This window comes from Mixophyes fleayi, chromosome 2 (genome assembly GCF_038048845.1).
Source record: "Mixophyes fleayi isolate aMixFle1 chromosome 2, aMixFle1.hap1, whole genome shotgun sequence".
Classification (NCBI taxonomy): domain Eukaryota; kingdom Metazoa; phylum Chordata; class Amphibia; order Anura; family Limnodynastidae; genus Mixophyes; species Mixophyes fleayi.
Genome location: NC_134403.1, coordinates 334,410,834 through 334,432,470, shown reverse-complemented (window position 1 = coordinate 334,432,470; position 21,637 = coordinate 334,410,834). Strand labels below are relative to the sequence as shown.

At 40.2% G+C, this 21,637-nt stretch overlaps 1 protein-coding gene across 1 annotated transcript in view; it reads right to left on the bottom strand.

Annotated features, from left to right (window-relative positions):
• The window catches only part of AKAP10 (A-kinase anchoring protein 10), a 37,885-nt gene extending 21,324 nt beyond the window's left edge, over positions 1 to 16,561 (bottom strand). The window contains exons 1-4 of the mRNA XM_075196966.1: positions 16,336 to 16,561; positions 5,539 to 5,583; positions 4,206 to 4,394; positions 988 to 1,539 (exon numbers count right to left, since the gene is read on the bottom strand). Coding sequence (XP_075053067.1) covers positions 988 to 1,539; positions 4,206 to 4,394; positions 5,539 to 5,583; positions 16,336 to 16,357 — 808 coding nt within the window. The 5' untranslated portion in view covers positions 16,358 to 16,561. The remainder of the gene's footprint in view (positions 1 to 987; positions 1,540 to 4,205; positions 4,395 to 5,538; positions 5,584 to 16,335) is intronic.
• Between the last annotated feature and the right edge of the window lie 5,076 nt (positions 16,562 to 21,637).

The window sequence follows — 21,637 nt, the reverse complement described above, 5'->3', positions numbered from 1 at the left end:
GGCAAAAAGTTTTGTAAATACTTTTAATCTAGAAAGGTCAGAAGACAGCACAGAACTTCTAATAAACGCCTCTATAAAAATAAAACTGTGTAAAAATGTTATTTAACAATAAAATAAAGCAAATAAAGTTATCCCATGTCAATTCCCCGCTAGGTAGAATAAAACAGAGTGAGAAGTGTCTTTAGTGTGAGCCCTGCATGTCAGTGTGCTGAATTTATAACAGATGGCTCTTAGCAAATACAAGGGTAGCTGTACGTTCATTTTCTATTTGAAATACATTATGCCCCTATATTTGTAGTCAAACAGACACTCAACTGTGATTAAACTGTTAGGCGTTATGCTGATTTAAATGATGATGCATTGTATACCCATTGGACAAAAATGGCTACTGAATATAATATACTTGATTAAAAAGACAGACTGGTTTCAGCGCACCGAAGTTACATCATCTTAACAATGCTGTGTGAAAGGTTTCCGCTTGTTAGTGCCCTACAGAACACTCATCACTATATATATATATGGATTTTACATTCAAGCTTAATGTACAAGGCCAGTACAATGGGAAGTGGCTGTAGAGAACCAGGAAGTAACACAACCTATGTACTAACTTTATCATTTCAATCTTCAAGTTCTACTTTGGTCTTACACAATAGATTTCATAGTTGAGACGTGAGTGTTATCGGTTGTATATTGACAAAGCTCTCCCTATGAATTTTTTATTTTCAGTAATCCCCTATAGTTGGTTCCATTGTATATTATGTAATGCTGTACAGGGGACAGACAATGCCACACATGGCTATAATTAGAAGTGGTGTACAAGTTTTAATTGTTCTACAGAATCATTCATTGCAAATTTTTGGATTTCGATTTATAGTGACCCCAAGATACGGCCTAAAGCACTTTGCATTGCATACACTTACTGATCAGAATTCAACAAGCTCAAGCAAGAGTTTGCGCACTTTGCAAGTTTGTAAATAGTTAACTTACTTTTCATTAATTTCTGTGACATGTTTTTCAGCCCTTCATGTGTCAGGCTGTTTCGGTTTGGTGCATTAAGCATGGAAGACTGCTCATTGGGGGATAAGGTGTCATCTCTGGACAGTTCTAGTTGAATAGCTGGTATGCTATTTATCTTCTGTTTAGTCTGCAAATGGTTTGGCGCACTGCTCTGCTTTGCTGCGGAATCCAATCTTTTCAACCTGGACGTGTGCTGTGGAACTTTAGAGCAATCCTGAGCCTGCTGATTAACCGATATAGGTGGTGGCGTTACAGACAAGTCAGGCCGCCTCGGAGAAGGCGATACTGGTTCTGCCAGCGAGCTGTGCTTGACCGTGTTTAAACTGTACGCTCTTATTCGGGACCAAGTAGTGGAGTTAAAACTTTTAGCCTCCAGCCAGAACTTGACTAAATGTTCCATTCTGCGGAGCTCCATAAACTGGATAAAATAAGGGAGAGCCACACTGTCTTGTAGCACTTGCTCCAGAGTCTTTGACAGGCTCGACTTTGCTTCTTGGGATTCATAATTCAGACATGAACGACCTGATGATAAAACCAAAAGTTATTCAAGGATTAATTTGGCTAAAATAAAAACTAACCCCCATTTTACTAAGCTGTGCATTATTTTCCCGACCCCCTCACTCACCCATAGGTTTCTATAATAATTCCACAATTTTAGATTACCTTTCTCCACAATTTGACTTTTTTCCAGTTGTATCATGGCTCACAAACTACGGCCTTTCTGAGGAATTTCACCTACTCCTTGTAGTATACAGGGTGTACTTGGTTGCTAAAGTGGGATGCCGAATTCTCATTGTGTGTCATTCAATCAGGATTGCTGAGCCAAAACAGATTGCCGCTAGCTGGCCAGTGGGATGCTTGCTCTTTCCATGTATGGTCTCTTGCTTCCTCCCATGATCTCAGTACATAGGGTGCTTGGAGTGTGCTCACCGGTTTCCCATTGGCCAGGCAAGCGCATTCAATTCAGACTGCTCAGCAAACCAGAATAGAAAGTCGCTCATTGCCCAATGGAAAGTCAGTGCTCCGGAGGTATGAGCTTTTTTTTGCAGACAACTTTCCCCGGGAAAACTTACAGATCAGTATTAAGGGGTGAGTGCTTTCCATCGGTGTGTAAGCTGGCAGTGGTATAGGTTAATTAAAAGCTAAATCTGTATGCCTAGTGTGTTTTGAAACAAAAATTTAAAGCGTTTTAGAATTCTCCCTAATTTTTTACTGGTCCCTTGAAAACATAAAACCAGGTCACTATATGTAAAAGAGGAAATGCAGTTACAGTATTTATTTTACTGGTCTTCCTTCCATTTTGTAAATCAGAGCTGTCCAGGCTGCTTCCGGTTCTATTCCACTGTTTTACTAATTGACTGTTTCTTTACCTCTCAAAGGCAGAAGCGAGAGCGCAAGTGTTACATTGTGGTGCACAAAACACTAAACAGTCTGAAATTGTATCACATAACTTTTTTTTCTCTATTAAAATATATTATCTTAACGAAGATAGTGCTTCAGTGGTTTAATTAAAATATGTAACGTGTAGTGAGTTAGAAATGCATGGTGGGAGTGATCGCATTATTATTATAATATTTATCTATCTATTATAACTTAATATGTCCTCCAGATAGAAATCAGTGTGATTATTTAATTATAGCTGTAATAGGATCCTTGGTAATTATTGATTAAAGGGTTGTTCGTTATGCTCTTGGATTATGGAATTATTGGATAATTGTGGACTTTTATATTAGTGTTAAACAGATTAGTACCTAATGAGACTGGACAAACAGTGAATCACAAGTTGTACAGCACCAAGAGGGGAGTGTGGATTGAATTCACCTAATTTTAGATTGAATGATAATTTTGGGTTTTCTAATGTCACATAAAATGGTCTCTGGTTCATGGATTATCTGTCTCTCATAAATAGTCACTGGATTATTATTATTTAATCTGATAGTAGGCGAGCACAATCTACTCCCCTCTTGGTGCTATATCACTTGTAATTCACTGTTGATTCAGTCTAATTTGGTACTAATGTGTTTAACACAAATATAAAAATCCACAACTATCCAATAACTTCATGATCCAAGAGCATAACTAACAACCCTTTAATCAATAATTACCAAGGATCCTATTACAGCTATAATTAGGTCACACCGATTTCTATCTTGAGGACATATTACAACATACTATTTAGATAAATATTATAAATAATGAGACTGCCCAATATACGGCTTTTAACTCACTACACTTTACACATTTTAATGAAATCGCTGAAGCACCGTCTTCATTGAGATAATATAAGCACATTTTAAAAAGGAGAAATTAAATTGTGTTTTTTAAATTGCTAATTATATGTAATAACATTTAGACTGTTTATAGTGTTTGTGCACCACAATGTAACACTTTGCCTTTGCACTTCAGCCTTTGCGAATTTATATTGTTTCAAGTGGTAGCACCTCCCAGTAACTATAAAAATGTTTAAAATAAACTGATGGGATATTTCCAATATTATATAACTTTAAGATCTAGGAGTCAATAAAAACAATGAAATTCATAGATAGAACTAGTGCGGTTGGGATACTTTGTTTCTCTACCTCTTCAAGACTTCACTACCCATTTTAAAGCTGGTTACACACAGATAACAGAGGAATGCTCAACCTTACCGTCAAACATATGGACGTGTGTCCAATTTGTGCCACTCTCACGGGTGGCCAAATTGGACACACAATGTGGCTATTCAATTTCACCAAGGTCACATTAGTGCAGACGGTCGATAACCTGATGAACATATCAAATAGTGGTCATCAGCTCCTACATTTTCGTTTTAGAAAAATTTAAATTGGGCTCTTATGTTTAGTAGGTAAAACCCCACACAATCCCCCTCCCCCACCAAAAAAAGAGGGTATTTTGCAAAAGTTGCAGGAGGGCATCTACAAGGCAATAAATTAAAGTTGGTGGAAACCCCATTCAAGTAAACACCAAAATCTTCCAATATGAATTTTGCAGTTATATAAGTGAAAAGGGAGCTGAAGCAGCAAAATAGACTGTTAACCACTAATCAAACAATTATAATTACTCCACACCAGGTACTGGAGTTAGATTGTCATTACCAACAGACACAGACACATGCGTCAGATGGTCACATATACACTGCCAGATTTTCTCTCGGTATAAACACCCACAAATTAGGAGCCATCTTTTACCTAGGTCCCCAAAATGTGTAGCTTCCATGTGAGTTGGCTGCTTTTTGAGGGCAGCAGTCCTGCTGCTTGAGTAAGAGTCCATGTTTGCCGATATGGCATTGATAGCCACATGGCTTGGTCCAGCAGCCTCCAGTAAGGCATTGTTTTTCGGGCTTCTTGATGGGGAATGTACTGATACAGGTGCTGGATCTGGAAGAAAGAAATACATATGTTACCAAGTCTACAAATCATATAACAATAACTATACAGAATGTTTAGGAGGGAAGAGAAAGATCCAGCTAGTGTTCAAAATAAAAACACACAGATAACCCCTGTCACTGTGTATTCATGGCTGGCTATAGGTTACAAAAGATAAGATAAGAGACAAAATATTACAAGGCAGTCCTGCTTGTGAGAGCTTACCAGATGACCACAAAAGTTCCGGTTTCTTTTATACAGGAAACGAACCAAATGCTTGACTCTTTCACGATATCAACATGGTTTTATTTTTAAATGACAGGTCCACTGTAATCGTGGTTACATCACCAGAAGATGATAAAGCAATTCCTAGTTTGATGAATGAACCATTTTACTTGTGACGCAAGCTATTTGAATGTTGTTAATGAAGATACAGCCTATAATCCTGTTAAATTGTGTTCATTTTGCAATATATACAGTGTTCTCCCTAGAAAATGTTGCCAGCCGGGTGGGGGCAGTGTAATACTGACCACCAGTCCTGGCAGGTGTGGGCAATAACCTCCAACATTTATCAATATTATTGTAATTGCCCGCACCTGCCCAGACTGGTGGTCAGTGATCTAACACACACTGCTGGCTGTAGTGCTCATATAATAGGAGAAACAATGGTTTATTCTGTTATATTGGGACTCTGTCGGGCTTCAAGAGCCGGGTGGAAAGCAAAACCAGCCGGGTGGAGCACCCGGGAAATAGGTGCTGGGGAGAACACAATATATGCTGTATTATTTTCAATGAAAAATGATTGTATTAAAAAAGAAAAAAAAAAAGTGTTAAATAATAGAACACGATTATGGCCATTCCACAGGCGAGTATGATAAATCTGCTGAGCTGCAGGTGCACAATGTATTAATTATTCTTATAATAAAAAAAAAAAGACTCAATCAAAACTTAAATTAACCAGAAATTAGAACCCCCGCCCGCAGAGGTGTTAATATATAGTTGTGAGCCCTCTATATGAATTTGATAGCATGAATATTACCAGATAAAATATAGGATGGCTTCACATTGTAATAACAGCCTCCCTATAAATTCACTGTCTAACATAAGCAACAAAACGGTTATAAGCTACAGATTTAGGAAGGGGAACAGTAATTACCTTTAAATAGTTTTACATCTGTCTTTTCTTTATCTTTTCCTTTGACTGCAAGACAGAAAAAATACAGTTAGCTGGTTAAAATTAGCACAAATTGGTACTTCTATGTATCACGTTGGTGGCTAAATGGTAATGCCATATAGCGGCAATAAATGTAAAGTTGTGGGTAAGGGGATAGGGCAGGAAGAGAGTTACCAGGAATATATTTATAGGAATGCGATGCCTTTATGAACTGTAGATGGTCAGCAGTAGTGGTATATACTGTATATATGGAATTATCTGAGAACTGATCATCATCATCATCATTTATTTATATAGCGCCACTGATTCCGCAGCGCTGTACAGAGAACTCATTCACATCAGTCCCTGCCCCATTGGAGCTTACAGTCTAAATTCCCTAACATACACACAGACAGACATAGAGAGAGAGACCGGCTAGATGAACAATCAAACCTGAAAATGATGTGTCCACGCACAGTATGATAAAGTGATCACCAATTTCACTGAAATGCAATCAAAACAGACCATTCATAAATGCTATTTTATTTCCACACAAATGATGACATCAGTCACACAATGGGAGTATGCATAGAAACAATCTTCCTTTTCATTTCCATTGTTCAGCAACATAATCTATAAACATTTATTATCCTGACTTTTCAAACAAAGATCAATTTAAAATGGATGGATGATCTTCTTGAAATGCATTGCTATTAAATATGACCTGGCATACTGCTTCAAAAAATATAACAACATAAACATTAAATGTTCAAATCAATCTGTGCATAATTTTAAAAATGTAACTTTCCAAATGTGGTTTAAACATTCCAAAATGACAATACAATGCTTTATTAACCATGTACATTTTACTGTACAAGTAGTAAGCCTACACAACAAAGCAATCGCTGTTAATAAAGATTTGGTTTTTGCACGCCGTAAATTCTATATTTAGGTTAAAAAAAAATTGTATGCGCATTATTAATGTCTTAGACAATTCCACATTATACTTAGCCTCTACTAATCCTCAAAAAACACAACACTGTGACAGGCATGAACAAAGGGGTTGTGTTCCAGTCTGTGCTAATATACACCCTTCATTAAGGCCCCTTGTACTCGTTTCCATCTGACTCTTACGTCTTAAGACATAAGTGCCCATGCCAACATTTTTGGTCTGATAATCAAATTAACTACCCAAAACCCCCCACTAGCACTTCCAAATGCATGTAAACATAAAACCTATTCTATGGGGCACACTCAATGTTTCCGCCGCGGAAAAACTATTACCAGTATTACTGTAATAGTAAGCTGGATTTCAGCTCGCAACTCCCTGAGCCGCGAGCTGAAATCCAGCGAGAAAAGTACCGTAATACCGGTATTTACGTGCACTATTACCGTAATGACGGTAAGAGTGCGCGCGCCGCGAGAATTTTGGCTAGGACGCCAACAATTGAATAGTCCCCTATGTGTCCACATCCTTCAGCATTCATAAATTGTATCGGTCTGCATGGTTTGTTACATTTAGTGTGGTCAAAGAACCACACTTGAAAAAGTGCATCTGTATGGGACGGCATTATATACATAACCACTAGTGGGAAACATGAGCAGTTTAGTCAGCCTTGTGCTGTACTTTACCATTGATATATACATTGAGAAGAGCAGCACTAGTAATTGTTTTTTCTAACTCACATCAATGGAGATTCATTTCCTCTATATTGATGTGTGAGCTAAGCAGGATGTCCCGGGTAGCCTGCTAACACCAGCCAATCATATCAAAGCTAGTGTGAGAAACCACTTGTAATTGGCTGGGCGGCTAGGAGGAGCCCTGAACCAACCGATTCTTCTTTAACTCTGTGGAAGGACCACAAACAGAGTAGTTCTGGTCGCCCTTTATGGTTTTCCATTTTATTACATGTTAAGACATTTGCCTTTAGCTTAAAATACTTATTGGATTTTTGTTTGGATTACATATTTTGCCCTTGAGATCAAAGGGCAGCATGCATTATTTCCCCTTTTAAATGAAAAGTTAAGGATTTTCGCCTCAGAATTTAAAACTACATGAATGCCGTTGAATTCAACAATGCAAAACTTTATTACGTCAGGACAAGAAGTCTATCAAAACTCTAAGAAGCACAGTAGCATTTCACATTACATGTTTGAATTTGGGTTGGAAGCTTTATATGAGCTATAAAAGGTTTCTTTTGTTAAAGTTGCAAAACCCAAAAGTAATGTGTGTTTCTTAAACATAAATCACTGTTTACCTATAAGACACTGTTTCCCAAACCCAGTCCTCAGAGAGCCCTAACAGAGCAAGTTTTCCATATCTCTTTGCTGGAGCACAGGTGTATTCATTACTGACTGACACATATTGAAAGATCCACTGATAGTATAATTATTTTACTTGTAACCTGGAACACCTGCACTGCTAGGGGTGTCCGAGGACTGGGTTTGGGAAACACTGCAATAAGAATTAAGATTGTTTTGTTCATTTTCCATTGTCCTGTAATTCAGCAATTTAGTTTCCTCTGTGCCATGGTAATCCCATGGCTGCACATGATGTAGTGAGAGGTTTTGGTACGGCCCTCTCTCTCTCTCCCCTGCATCACGTGTCCACATAGCAGCTCCGTGACTGACTGGCGCTCACTGAAAGATTAGGTTACACTCTCCTGCGTTGAAACAGACAAGAATGTTTCCATAATGCAAAAGGGTTTTTTGCAATGACTGTCAGTGTAGCCTTATTAAAAGGGGAACACCAAGTTATAGCACAACCTACTGCAAAACTGAGCTTCAGCTTACTGCTAAAGAGGTATAAAACTTGATGGTTACAACAAAACAAAACTATGTACAATAGCTGCTTTCATTTGATTACCTTCACATACTAACTGATTTAGTTATATTTTGGTTACATCTTTTACTGAATAGATGCAGTACATTACAAATGTCATCATTAAAATTCAAATCTTGCATTGAACAAGTAATTATATTTGTGGTTTAAAAGCTAAAACAGAAGACAGTCTGGTGGAATATGAAGCAGATGGTGCAATACAGGTTTAAAATATCTTTTCAATTATATTTTTTTCCCGACCATGAGTAGGTAGGACCTTCATTGTAAATCTTTCAATAAAACACTGCTCCTCGCTTCCTGGTGGACTGAATTCTGATTGACAGGAAAATGCATTTGGAATAAGAAAAGGAACAGGAAAAGATAGGCAAACACAGTCCTACTAGACACGGACTGGCACAGCATGCCGGGATTCATAGTTCCAAGTCAGCTGGAGAAACAACTTGCCCAAGCCTTGTTTACGTGTTCCTAGATATTATTGGCAAGGTTTAACAAACATATCCAAAAGCCAGCCTCCCAAAAGTTGGGAGACAGGTATCCTCACCAGGACCATGTATATAGCACATTGTACCAAAAAGGTGTGGGTTATCAAATAATGGGTTTGTTGGGAAATAGCAATATTCTAAACCTATGTCATACTGGTGCCAATTATTACAAAGTAATACCGTACCAGTGGCAATTATTACAAAGGTGTGTTACTCTAGTGCCAATGATTACAAACATGTAGCTTATATTATTGGAAATTATTACTAACCTGAACTTTATTGAATACTCTATAGGAAAAATGCGACATTTATTAACTAATTGACACAACTTGGAGTCATCGTTCCCTCCTCCCTTTCTGGATCCGCTGTCATATTAGCATATTTCTGGCTGATTGCTAAGGTTCTATACCTGCATTGAATGTGGGCAGCCAACCAGTATACAAAGGAGGAAGTAAACTAAGTGCCTTTAGCCAATAACACAACAACATCTGCTCGAGATCGGCCAAAGCCTACTACTGGTATACCTTTGTACAATGTACCCAAGAGGAATATCATTTGTCTGCAGAGAACTTTGTTTTAAGGACATAGAAACTGATGTAAACAGTAGAGGAGGAAACAAAATGTGTGTAGTGATTTAGTGACAAACTGAAACAAGAACATTATCGTCTGTCAGTTAGAAGTGTGAGAGGTGTGTAAGGGTTCACACACAGGTGCTAATAGTGCACATTCAAAGCCTGTTCTTAAAAGCTGGTAAACATGTTTAAACAAACAGACCACACACAAAAAAATGACGGACTCGTATGAACCTGTGCACATACGCACACCCTTTCTAACAGGTGTTGCCTGCAGTGATCAGTGTGAACACTTGTTATAATATAATGAAGTTCTATGAATATGCTCAATAAGATAGTGTACACTATGCTATAACATGCTTTGAACCTTTTGTTGAAAGCAAGTAAAGTACAAGGTTTTGTCTCTGCTTTTACAAGATTATATTTTTCGACCTGGGTGCAACGGTGCGCGCGCACACACACACACACACATTATGTGTGTGCGCGTGCACACAATACATTTTGCATATACTGCATCATGGGAATTTTATATAGGCATATGAGTCAAAGTCACACACACGACACAGCCAATTAAGCTGATGATGCAACCCACAACCGCCATGCAGTTAGGGCAGCAATTCTGACCACTGTGCCAGGCAGTGCTTTGGTCTAATACAACTAAACTGGCCATCCAAACAACTTCACGTAAGAGTAGCTTAAGTAACAGCATCATGAACCAGTAAAAGTGGGTGACAATTAAGCAATGTTAAGGACGGTTATGTACTACATTTACTTTTTGTTTTAAATAGGAGAATAATGACATCATTCTCTGGCTGCGTTTCCCCTCTAGAGAAAAATCTTGTATATAAAAATGCAGAATTCTCAGTTGCACACATTTGCATATGTATGGTCCAAAAGTAGGGACTCTCATTGTTTACAGTTAGGACCACCCTATTAGCAGAAGCACATTGCCAGGACGGGTGACTTACCATTCAGTTTCAAATGTTGGCAACAGAGAATTTTACATTTTTATGTACAAGTAGAAATAGCAGCTCCTTTGCTGGTTATAGCAGTGTCCTAGGGGATTTTTCTCCATATGAGAAACACAGCCAGAGAATAACATAGTTACTTTCCTAATTAAAACAAAAGTAAATGGAGTAAACAACCTTATTTAACATTGCTCCGTTGCTGGCTATAGCAGTGTGCTGGAGGATTGTTCTCTGTATTTCTTCCTTTTGGATAACCCCACCCTTTCAAGCACCTGCCATGAACCTATAAATCGATGGAGCAACTTCCACTTCTGTATTGTTTGTTTGAGAGCCATGTTTGGTATCCGTAGCTAATGGGGAGTGCTGGTGCTAAATTGCCATTTGGAGGATTTTTGGGGTACCTCTTGGTAATTCTCATTGTTTAGAGTTAGGACCAACCTATTAGCAGGAGCGCCTTGAAGGGGCGAGTTGGCTTACCATACATTTGCAAATGTGTACAACTGAGTATTCTACATTTTTATGTACTTTTACAAATAGCAGCTCCTTTGCAGGTTATAACAGTGTGCTGGGGGATTTTTCTCTGTAGTTGTTCCTTTTGGATAATCCCACCCTTTCAAGCACCTGCCATGAACCTATAAATTGATTGAGCAACTTCCACTTCTGCATTGTGTGTTTCTCCTATACAACTTCCCTGAAGAGTGGAGATCATGGAAATTTCAGAAACAGTCTTCTAAATGTTTTGTAGTCACCGAAGCCTTTATCGTGAAATCAGAGATTTTTATGAACAATTAGGAAAAGGATTCACAATTTTTTGTTACAAGTCTGGACTCAGAACTTTGTCATTCCTTTAAAGCTACAGAATAATAGATTTCATTTGGTAAGCTACATTTTGATCTGTGAAGCAAGCTCCAGCACTGCATACACTGCCAGGTCATTACCTACACACCCCTTTACAGACAGTTGTGTCTACACGTTTAGAAAACTATGGAAACACACACAAAAAAAATAAAAAATCTATTTCCTGTTGAACCAAACATAAGCATCAAGTTTCAAGAATAAAACAAAAGAAATGTCCACTGTTCTAAATGACATTTTCACCACGCCCGTTAAAAACGTACACTTTAAAATACATTAATTATTTAGGATTTGCATATTTTACAAATACTTCGTAAAATATAGAGACATTCTTTTTTCTTTTTAAAACAAATTATATATATATATATATATATATATATATATATATATATATATTAACAATAGTAGAGCATAAAACAGAATCTGTGCCACGTTCCTGATTTTTATCAGTCAACATAAAATAAATTGTCTCACTTTTGCATTTAATAAAAATTGGTGGTTAATAACTGTGCCTAAACAGTTATTTCGCTGTGTACACTCCAAGTAGGTGTATATTTACTGTTAATGCACATAATACACACCTCTACATGCAAATGACTGCTATAATGTCAGGTCCCTTCCACACTTCACTCCTGTGTTCACCAGCCCACTGTTTTGTAGCACAAATGTTTATTTTACTTTCTGTGTCAAATAGCCCTGAATCCTCTGCTTTTAGCGCCTGTACTCATTCCATACAGCTAATTACTATGTAACTGATTGATGCAAATGCCTTACTAGGTGAGACATTTCTGTTCCACTTGCCGATTGGATGTACCAATGACCTAGTTTTATGTACATGAACCATTAATAGTATCGCTCATGATAGTTGACATGCTCACTTAGATCAAAAGTAGGCAACCTGGAAGTCACAAGCTGAGATTTTGTAGCACTACAGCTCTTTGTTGGAAAGAAGACCAGCAGGAAGTAAGTTGACTGGTAAATTACACTGAATGTAGAACACAAACATTGAGTCTCTTACTCACCTGCAAAACCAGTCCTTAAAATCTTCTTACTACTGAAAATATACAAATCATTTACAGCTTAACGACATATAAGAAAAGTATGTTCTATGGTCATCTTTTCTACCTATTAAACATTGTCTGCCCCAAGAAAATAATATGTGCATGGTGTGTACAATCTAGAATGCTTGGGACTTCTCGTTTTCTGGAGATTGGTCTTTCTTTCTGTAATCTGTGGCACCATGCCTAAAACATACCTAATTACATTTAAAAATGATACCGCCGTTAGCCCAAACTCAATGACTGTATCATTGACCTTGGTGAATACAGTATTTCTAGAGTTGTGTTTTGGAGCAAGAATCTTTTCACAAACTGCTCATCTAAGCTAGTCTGAAAATGGTCAGCTAGATGACAAACCTACATGAAGTTATAATCATTTTAAAATCAAATTTATCAAGGGTATTAACATAATTGATAATGGATAACTAAATCTTGAGGACATACTGGTGAATTTAGGACAAATGGTGCACTGATAACAAGTGTACTGCTCTCAAAGTCCGCAGCTGAATTGAGGTGGACTGAAGCAACAAGGAAGAACTTCTTAATACAAAGCATGATGGATCCATGGAACGGTCTCCAAGTACATTCATAAGACATCTTCCCTCTGTGATGCAGGTCAATCAGCTCCTAGCTTCAGGTAATTGAGTGGGTTCCCTATTTACTATGAAAGCACAGAAAGCTGAAATTCCTCTTTAACCTTTTCACTACTGCAACACATAATAATCATACACAGAATAGTATTATTATCCTTGACTTATAAGGCGCCACAAAGGGTCCGCAGCGCAGCACATTACATATACAGAAAACAGAACCAAGACACGACATGATACAAAAATATATACAAACACAGGTGACAGGGTAAAGCAAATCAAATTATATCTGGGACAGATAGTGAAAGGGATGGTAGAAATCAGCGAGAAGGCGGTCGAAGCTTAAGAAAACAGGGAAAACAGGGCTAGCGAAGCAGGCCAAGAGGTACAGAGGGTGATGGAATAGTAGAAGGAGCACACAAGGAAAGAGGGCCCTGCTCATGAGAGGTTACATCCTAAAGGGAAGGGGGAGAGACACAAATAGGGTGGTACTAACTAGGGGAGAGAGCCAGGACAAGGAAGTTAGGAGGACTGATAGACTTGAATAATGAAATGAGTCTTAAGGGCACGCTTGAAGCCTTTGAGAGTAGATGCTGACCTTATGGAACGTGGAAGATCGTTCCACAGCAGGGGAGCAGCCCGGGCAAAGTCCTGAAGATGAGAGTGAGAAGTGATCAGTGAAGTAGTGAGGCAGCGGTCAAAGGCAGAGCGGAGGGGGCGGCTAGGAGTGTAGGTAGAGATGAGATTGGAGATGTATGGAGGGGAAGATTGACTAAGAGCTTTAAAGGTGAGGGTGAGGAGTTTAAATTTAGTAGTGGCAGAATTGTGCTTTCTGCTAGTTGACATAAGAACCCAGCATTTACATTGCCTGATATGCGGAGGTAGAAGGAGCAAAGAAACACTGACCTCCTTGCTGCGTTCCTGTGGCCAATATACACTGGATGCAGGAATCCCCTTACTATCAATATTGAGAGCAGTAACCTCTGACCTTGGCCTGAACCACAGATTTCCAGAGACATATAAAGTATGCAGACATCCTGTATCTAATTGAGATCAGCACTTTGCATCCTGCATAATTGTATACAGTCCATCTGGTGTTATGAGAGGACACTTCCTAGTTGATATAAAAACGGCATGATCTAAGTATCTCAAATGGTTTTTTTTGGAGTGTTGTAGTATATGGAAAACATTTGGTAACCTCCTAAAAACCTTTATATTGCTCCATATTTCAAACACACTTCTGTGGTTTTCTCACAGTCACAAAGCACTGAGCATGTAATAATAAATTAGTCCATTGGGTTTACAGCATATTTTCCCATAGTAATACTGTATAATAATAAGGATTTCCTCACACTGTCTGAGCCTAAGGCAACAAAGTTTGTGCAGCTGAATCTGAAGAAATCTTTTCAATACATAATTAAAACACTCAGATAGCCACATGAAAATTAAATAAATTAGGAAACTAATGAAAAAATAGCATACAGTACACAGAGTAAAACATTATCAATGCATAATCCCACATGATATAAATTATGCAGAATTGTTACATAATCACAACTTTAATGGTTTTATTATTAACCTAAAAGAATTCCGCTCTGTAATCCTAAATCTGACTTTGTCCAAGTGCAATTAGATCAGTGGCCAGACTCAGCCCAGTATCTCTAGGTCTGCAAACTTGCATGACTACACACTTGCAGACAGGGTTTGCATCATACATACATTTGGACAGATAACTGGAAACTGAGTTTTATTGGCTATACACAAATCATATCCCAAACAGGAACATTTCCCGACATGTTCCTCTTATCAGGGCAATGTACAATTCAAAAAAAGCACTAAATTATTAATGAACGAACAGGAACTGACTGAGAAGTAAGGTTCTCCACTCATTTCTAATGACCCAGAGGAAGTTGGACATGGTTCTTATGACTGAATCATGAGAACTTTCACATTTCTTAGGTAGAATACAGGAAGTGCACTTTCTTATGTTCTGTAACACAAACATCTCCCCTTATCTCGCTATCACCCCCACGGTGTCTCCCCTTATCTCGCTGTCACCCCCACGGTGTCTCCCCTTATCTCGCTGTCACCCCACCATATCTCCCCCTTATCTCCCTGTCACCCCACGGTGTCTCCCCTTATCTAGATATCACCCCAATGCTATTATTGTAATATTTTATTTATAAAGGGCAACTCGTCTTACAGTGTCATGCAAAGCAGGTTAGAACATACAACAAAATTACTAGATTACATAAGTACATATAGATAAGAACAATGGACACAGCTACCGCAACAGATATTGCCACTTATCTAGCTGTCACTCCATATTATACCCATCTATATAGCTGTTAAGCCCAATGCATACCCCCACACCACCATTTCCTGGCATTCACACACAGAAATATCTGCTGTCATAGCAAATACTCCCTTCTCTCCTTCTTGGCTGTCACATTCTGACATATTCTATTTCATATATTTCACACTCAGACATCCAGCTGTCACACCCAATGCCCCCCTCTCCGCCCTTCCTAGCTGACACACAGGAAACCCTTTTTATTCATCCCCTAAATGCACCCCAACATTCCTGGCATATCCTTTTCCTGTTACATCCAAAGCCCCCTTCTCTTCCCCTTCCTTCCTGGCTGTCACATCATGGCATACCCTAATTTGTAGTTTTCACACCCAGGCATCTATTTGTCACTCCTCACTTTTCTAGCTATCACACCAATTGCCCCCACCCTCCTTCCTGGCTGTCACAAATATGAAATACTTCTTGTCCATCACCCAAAGTCATCCAAACTTTCCTGGCAAACCAATATTACACAGCTTTCACACCAAGGTACCCAGCTATCACCCAAAGGCATCCCCTCGTGTATCTACCCAATGCCTTCCCCTTTTACTGGCTATCACACCTATGTCCAGCTTTCCTGGTATATCCTATTCCATGGCAGTCACACCCAGGCAGCTATCACCGAAATTAATCCTCATTTCTCTGTCAGTCTCCACTTCCCTGGCTGTCACACCCACACAAGACCACTTTCCAAGCTGTCTCCCAACAGCATCCAAGTTATCCAGCGGTCACAACCGGGCAACCGGGCATCCCTCCCTCCCTGGCTGTCACTACCGGGCATCCCTACTTCCCTGGCTGTCACTACCGGGCATCCCTACTTTCCTGGCTGTCACTACCGGGCATCCCTACTTGCCTGGCTGTCACTACCGGGCATCCCTACTTCCCTGGCTGTCACATCCATTTCCTATGTGTCACATGCTGCCTCCAGCCCCTCTATTGTCTCCTGCCGGCATCTATCTGGCATACATCCCACATCCCACTCCTGTCAAATCGCTCCATTCATCCCCCAGATTACCACGGGGCTGCCCGCTGTAAGGCCGCCACCGCCCGCAGACGTCCCAGGTGTTACCCGGCAGCTTTTACCTTTCCTGCGGAAGAAGGACATGGCGTCGCCGGCTCCTGGACGTGTCCGGCTCACTCAGCGCATACTGGGGCGCCCCGGCTCCCCTCTCCCAAGACACGGGACGCCGGGGACGCCGCTCACCGAGCTCTACAGGCCAGAGGAATCCCGGCACTTCTAGCATGAATGGGACTTTCTGCTTCCTCCGGCCGCAGAGACTGCCCCCGCCATATTGTCAACAGCACAACCTTCCGGGGAGCGCAGCGCATGTTGGTTAATAATCACCCATAGCCGCAGAATCATGTGCCGCCATCTTTACTAAGGGCAGTGTACCACAGTGTTCTATACTTACTTGGCTTTGGTCGGGTTACCTGTGAGTAAAACGAAAGAAAATTTTTAGAACATGATTACTAGTTCTAGCATAGATGGAGAGCCACGGGTTGTCTTATACATTATATATTTATCAGTTGTCCTTACTTTCCAGTCACTGTCCAAGGTTTTAAGTATTTTTCCCTGAACATTTTTGTTATTGGAAATGTCTCTATATTTTTTCAATTAACCAACTGTGCAGTATACAGTTAGACCTGTACAGATAACTAACATGTTTTATTCATAAATTACTGCTTCATATTACTTTATTTATTTGTAAACAGAAAGTACAAGCATCATTTATAACAAAGTGGGATTTATTAATGGTTTACAAACTGTGTGCCATTTATGAGGAAGACATGTAACACTAGGGTTGCCACCTTTCATGAAATTAAAAATATATCGTCTTGCTATCTTTGGTTTGTTTCTGTTCCAGAAATCATCTTTTTTACGAATTCCTAGAGTATTAAAAAAAATCTATACATTACATGCGTGATATAGTGAAAAAAAAAAAATACCTATTACAATGTGTAGTGAAAAGGGATCAATTACAGTTATAAGGATTAATCCATGGCATGACTGTGGCGAATAAAGCGTAATCATGAGGGACTACATTGTTAACACTGTATATTAAGTGATTCCATTTATAATTTGTTTTTCTGTGTAAGCTAGAGGGTATTGTACATGACTTCAAAGCAAAGCCTGCTCTCGCAGTTTTAATGACCTAACTCAAGGGGGTATATTTACTAAACTGCGGGTTTGAAAAAGTGGAGAAGTTGCCTATAGCAACCAATCACTCTAGCTTTCATTTATTTAGTACATTTTACAAAATGACAGCTAGAATCTGATTGGTTGCTATAGGCAACATCTCCACTTTTTCAAACCCGCAGTTTAGTAAATATACTCCAAGGTGCGGCAGCACAGTGGCTTAGTGGTTAGTACTTCTGCCTCACAGCATTGGGGTCATAAGTTTGATTCCCGACCATGGCCTTATCTGTGTGGAGTTTGTATGTTCACACAGTTTGTATGTGATGCTCCAGTTATGTTCTTTATGTTCTTCCTGTGTCGTGGTTTCCTCCGGGTGCTCCAGTTTCCTCCCACACTCCAAAAACATACTGGTAGGTTAATTGGCTACTATTAAATTGACCCTAGTCTCTCTCTCTCTCTCTTTCTCCCCCCTCCTCCCCCCCCCCCCCAATGGAGCAGGGACTAATGTGAGTGTGATCTCTGTACAGCACTGCGAAATTAGTGGCGCTATGTAAATAGATGATGAAGGTGTAAAATGTGAGGCCAGAAATATTGCCCTGTGTTTATTCTGTGGCTCTGCAGACCCAAGGACTACAACATAACATTGTCACCTTTAGGGGGAATTGAACATCTTCAAAGACCTCTTTAGGTGAGCTATGTCTTGGTACTTGAGAGGTTTTTGGCACCTGAAGAGATTTTAAGGAACGGGCCACATGATTCTTTTTTATATTTTATATAGGCAAATATAATTCCATTTACAAAATACCACTTACAATCAATATCAGTGATTAAACACATATTCATAAATAGGATGAGGAAGGGCATACCATATGTCGAATAATGATGCCTGTCACGCAGGGAATGAAAGGAAATGAGTATCAGTTCAACTAAAACACTTAACCTATTTCTGGTATCTCTAGATTGGTAAATATGTATTGGATTTATTATTGATATAATTGGGTCTGTGAGACACTCCCCGGGAAAGATGTGTTACATTTTAGCATTGTAAATTAAACAGGGAAGATGTAAATTGTGCTTGCAAAAATGTGTCAAAGGCCTCCCCTGGACAGTGGCGGATCCAGGGGGGGGGGGGCAATCGGGGCAATCGCCCCCCCTAGCAGGGGCTTGCTGCCGACAGCTGCACACTGTGCAGGTCCGTTCAGCAGTGACCGTGTGCTGCCCAGCTGCTCTGATTGTGTTTTAAACACACTGTCCCTGCCTGTCACTGCCGAGCGGACCTGCACATACTGTGCAGCCGCCGGCAGCCTTAGAAGTCGGAAAGGGGCGGGGCCTAAATCACCCCCCCTACATCGCCCCGGGTATAGCAGTTTCCTAGATCCGCCCCTGCCCCTGGAGACCAACCCCTGTAGGAGGGGAAAGGTGAAAAAGTGTCTTTAAAAAATTCAACATCTTACAAGATATTGTCAGACGTTTGTGAAATCAATCAACATTGATAAGCTGTCCATCTTCCAAGCCAAGTTGCCTTGCGCAGATTTTTCAACTAGTATGTAATTTTATAGTCTGAAACTTTCTCCCTTTTGTTTTACATGTTTTGTTTATATTATGTCATCTTTTATTAATTGTTTTTAGAACCTGTAAGCATTGTACTTTTTTTGTATACTAAATCTAAAATTTATTAAGTGCTGTCTTTATTGCTCTAAACAAGCACTTGGATGTGTTAATACTTCAAATACCAGTGTGGGAAGTGTTAACTCTTTTAGCTATCAGAGCGCAGAGTGTGCGCAATTGGGTAATTAAGTCATAGGCGTTCTATGGGGCGTATTCAATTGTTCGGCGTGACCGCCGAAAAATGAGCGCTAGGAAAATATTACCGTTAATACGGTAATTACTGGCTGAATTTCATCTCGCAGTGAAATCCAGCGAGTAAATTACCGTATTAACGGTATTTACATACATATTACCGTATTAACGGTAATATTTTTCGAGCGCTCGTTTTCTGGGGATCTCGCTAACAATTGAATACCCCCCTATGGGTCTTATACGTAGATGATGGAAGTGTGTGCCTGTGTTGGGGAAGGAACCAGTTAGATCTGTAACCTAAGGGATAGTTGAGTGCAAGATTGACAAATATATATGCAATAGTGTGTGTTGTACCAAATCAGATAAATAGGCTGTGGTAATAAATATTAATATTATTTATTCATAAAAATTCAAAACATATAAAAACATTTGGATATAAATCACTAAACACAAATGTTACTAATGAGCAAATATTCAACCAATGCTGCAAAGGTATAGCTCACTGAAAATCATATATTGTCAATAAATGGAATATCAATTCAAATATAATATTGGCGCTAAGCACAGTCACTATTGTATTCAGACAAATTTATTAGGTCTCCAAAATGTGAACTAAAAAATATACTGTATCAAATAATGTCCAGGGACCAACCTGACTGCCAAATCATCCAGACTTGATTATAAATACAGGAAAGAAGCGGTTTCTTAAAAAATAGAAGTGATACATGGTTTGACTGATTAGTTATCATATCAGGGAGCTGACAGAGTAGGGGCTTCCTGACACAATGTAAAAGTGAATACTTAGCATTAATGCAAAAGTTAGTTAAACTAATTTTAATCTTAGTGCATTGTGCATTTAGAGGCAAAAGAGAATAAATAAAAATATATATGAGTTCAGATAAAAGATAGTCAGTTTATTATGTATAACAATGGGTTAGGACATCACAGAGAAGCTGTCTGCCCCTCTATACCCAACATCTTCTCCAATCCTCCTCCAATCCCCGCCACCTCTTTGCCACCTTCAGCTCCCTCCTCTCCCCCCCTCTCCCCTCTGTCCCGCCTTCCCTCTCCGCTTCTGCCTTCGCCACTTTCTTCTCTTCCAAAATTGAGGCCATCAGACTGAACATCTCCTCCTCCCCTTCTCCCGCCACCCTCATCGCTTCACCGCATCACCCAACTCTGGTGCTCCTTCAGCCCTACAACCGGTGAAGAAGTTCGCTCCCTTATTCTTTCCTCTCCACCCTCTACCTGCCCTCTCGATCCCATCCCCTCTCACCTCCTTCGCTCTCTTTCTCCTACTGCCTGCTCTTACCTAGCACACCTTTTCAACCTATCACTCTCCTCTGATGTAGTACCCTCCTCTTTTAAACACGCTCTTATATCTCCTATCCTCAAAAAACCCAATCTTGACCCCACCTCTCTTGCTAATTATCGCCCTATCTCTCTTCTCCCCTATGCCTCCAAATTACTTGAGCGAATTGTCTTCAGCCGCCTAACCAGGCACCTCACGGACAATTCCCTCCTTGACCCTCTCCAATCTGGCAACCGCCCCCTCCATTCTACCGAAACTGCACTGGCCAAGGTTACTAATGATCTCCTATCAGCCAAATCCAAGGGTCACTTCTCCATTTTCATCCTCCTTGACCTCTCTGCAGCCTTTGACACCGTGGACCACCCCCTCCTGCTGCAAACTCTTCTCTCTCTCGGCCTCTCTGGTTCTGTCCATGCCTGGTTCGCCTCATACCTCGCTAATCGCTCCTTCTCTGTATCCACATCTGGTTCTTCCTCCTCCCCCTACCCTCTCCCCGTATGAGTCCCACAGGGCTCTGTTCTTGGCCATCTACTCTTTTCGCTCTACACTTCCCTTGGTGCTCTCATCTCCTCCTTCGGTCTTCAGTATCACCTTTATGCTGACGACATTCAACTCTATATCTCCTCTCCTGATCTTTCCTCCACCCTCCTCGCTCGGGTATCCGACTGCCTCTCCGCCACCTCCTCCTGGATCCAGTCCGAGCGCTTTCTCAAAATCAATATCTCTTAAACTGAACTCATTGTCTTTCCTCCGCCCAGACTCCCATCCCACCATGACCTCTCTATTATCGTCAATAACACCACCATCTCCTCTGTCACCCAACTTCGCTGCCTGGGTGTCACCCTCGACTCCTCACTCTCTTTTGCCCCCCACATTCATTCCCTTGCCCAAGCCTGTCGCTTCCAACTACGCAACATCGCCAGCATCCGTCCTTTTCTCTCTCAGGATGCCGCCAAAATTATCATCCATGCACTCATCATCTCCCGCCTCGATTATTGTAACCTCCTCCTCACTGGCCTCCCCCACTCCAGTCTCTTCCCCCTCCGCTCTATACTCAATGTGGTCGCAAGACTCATCTTCCTCTCACGCCGCTACACCTCTGCCTCCCCTCTCTGCCTTGCCTTACACTGGCTCCC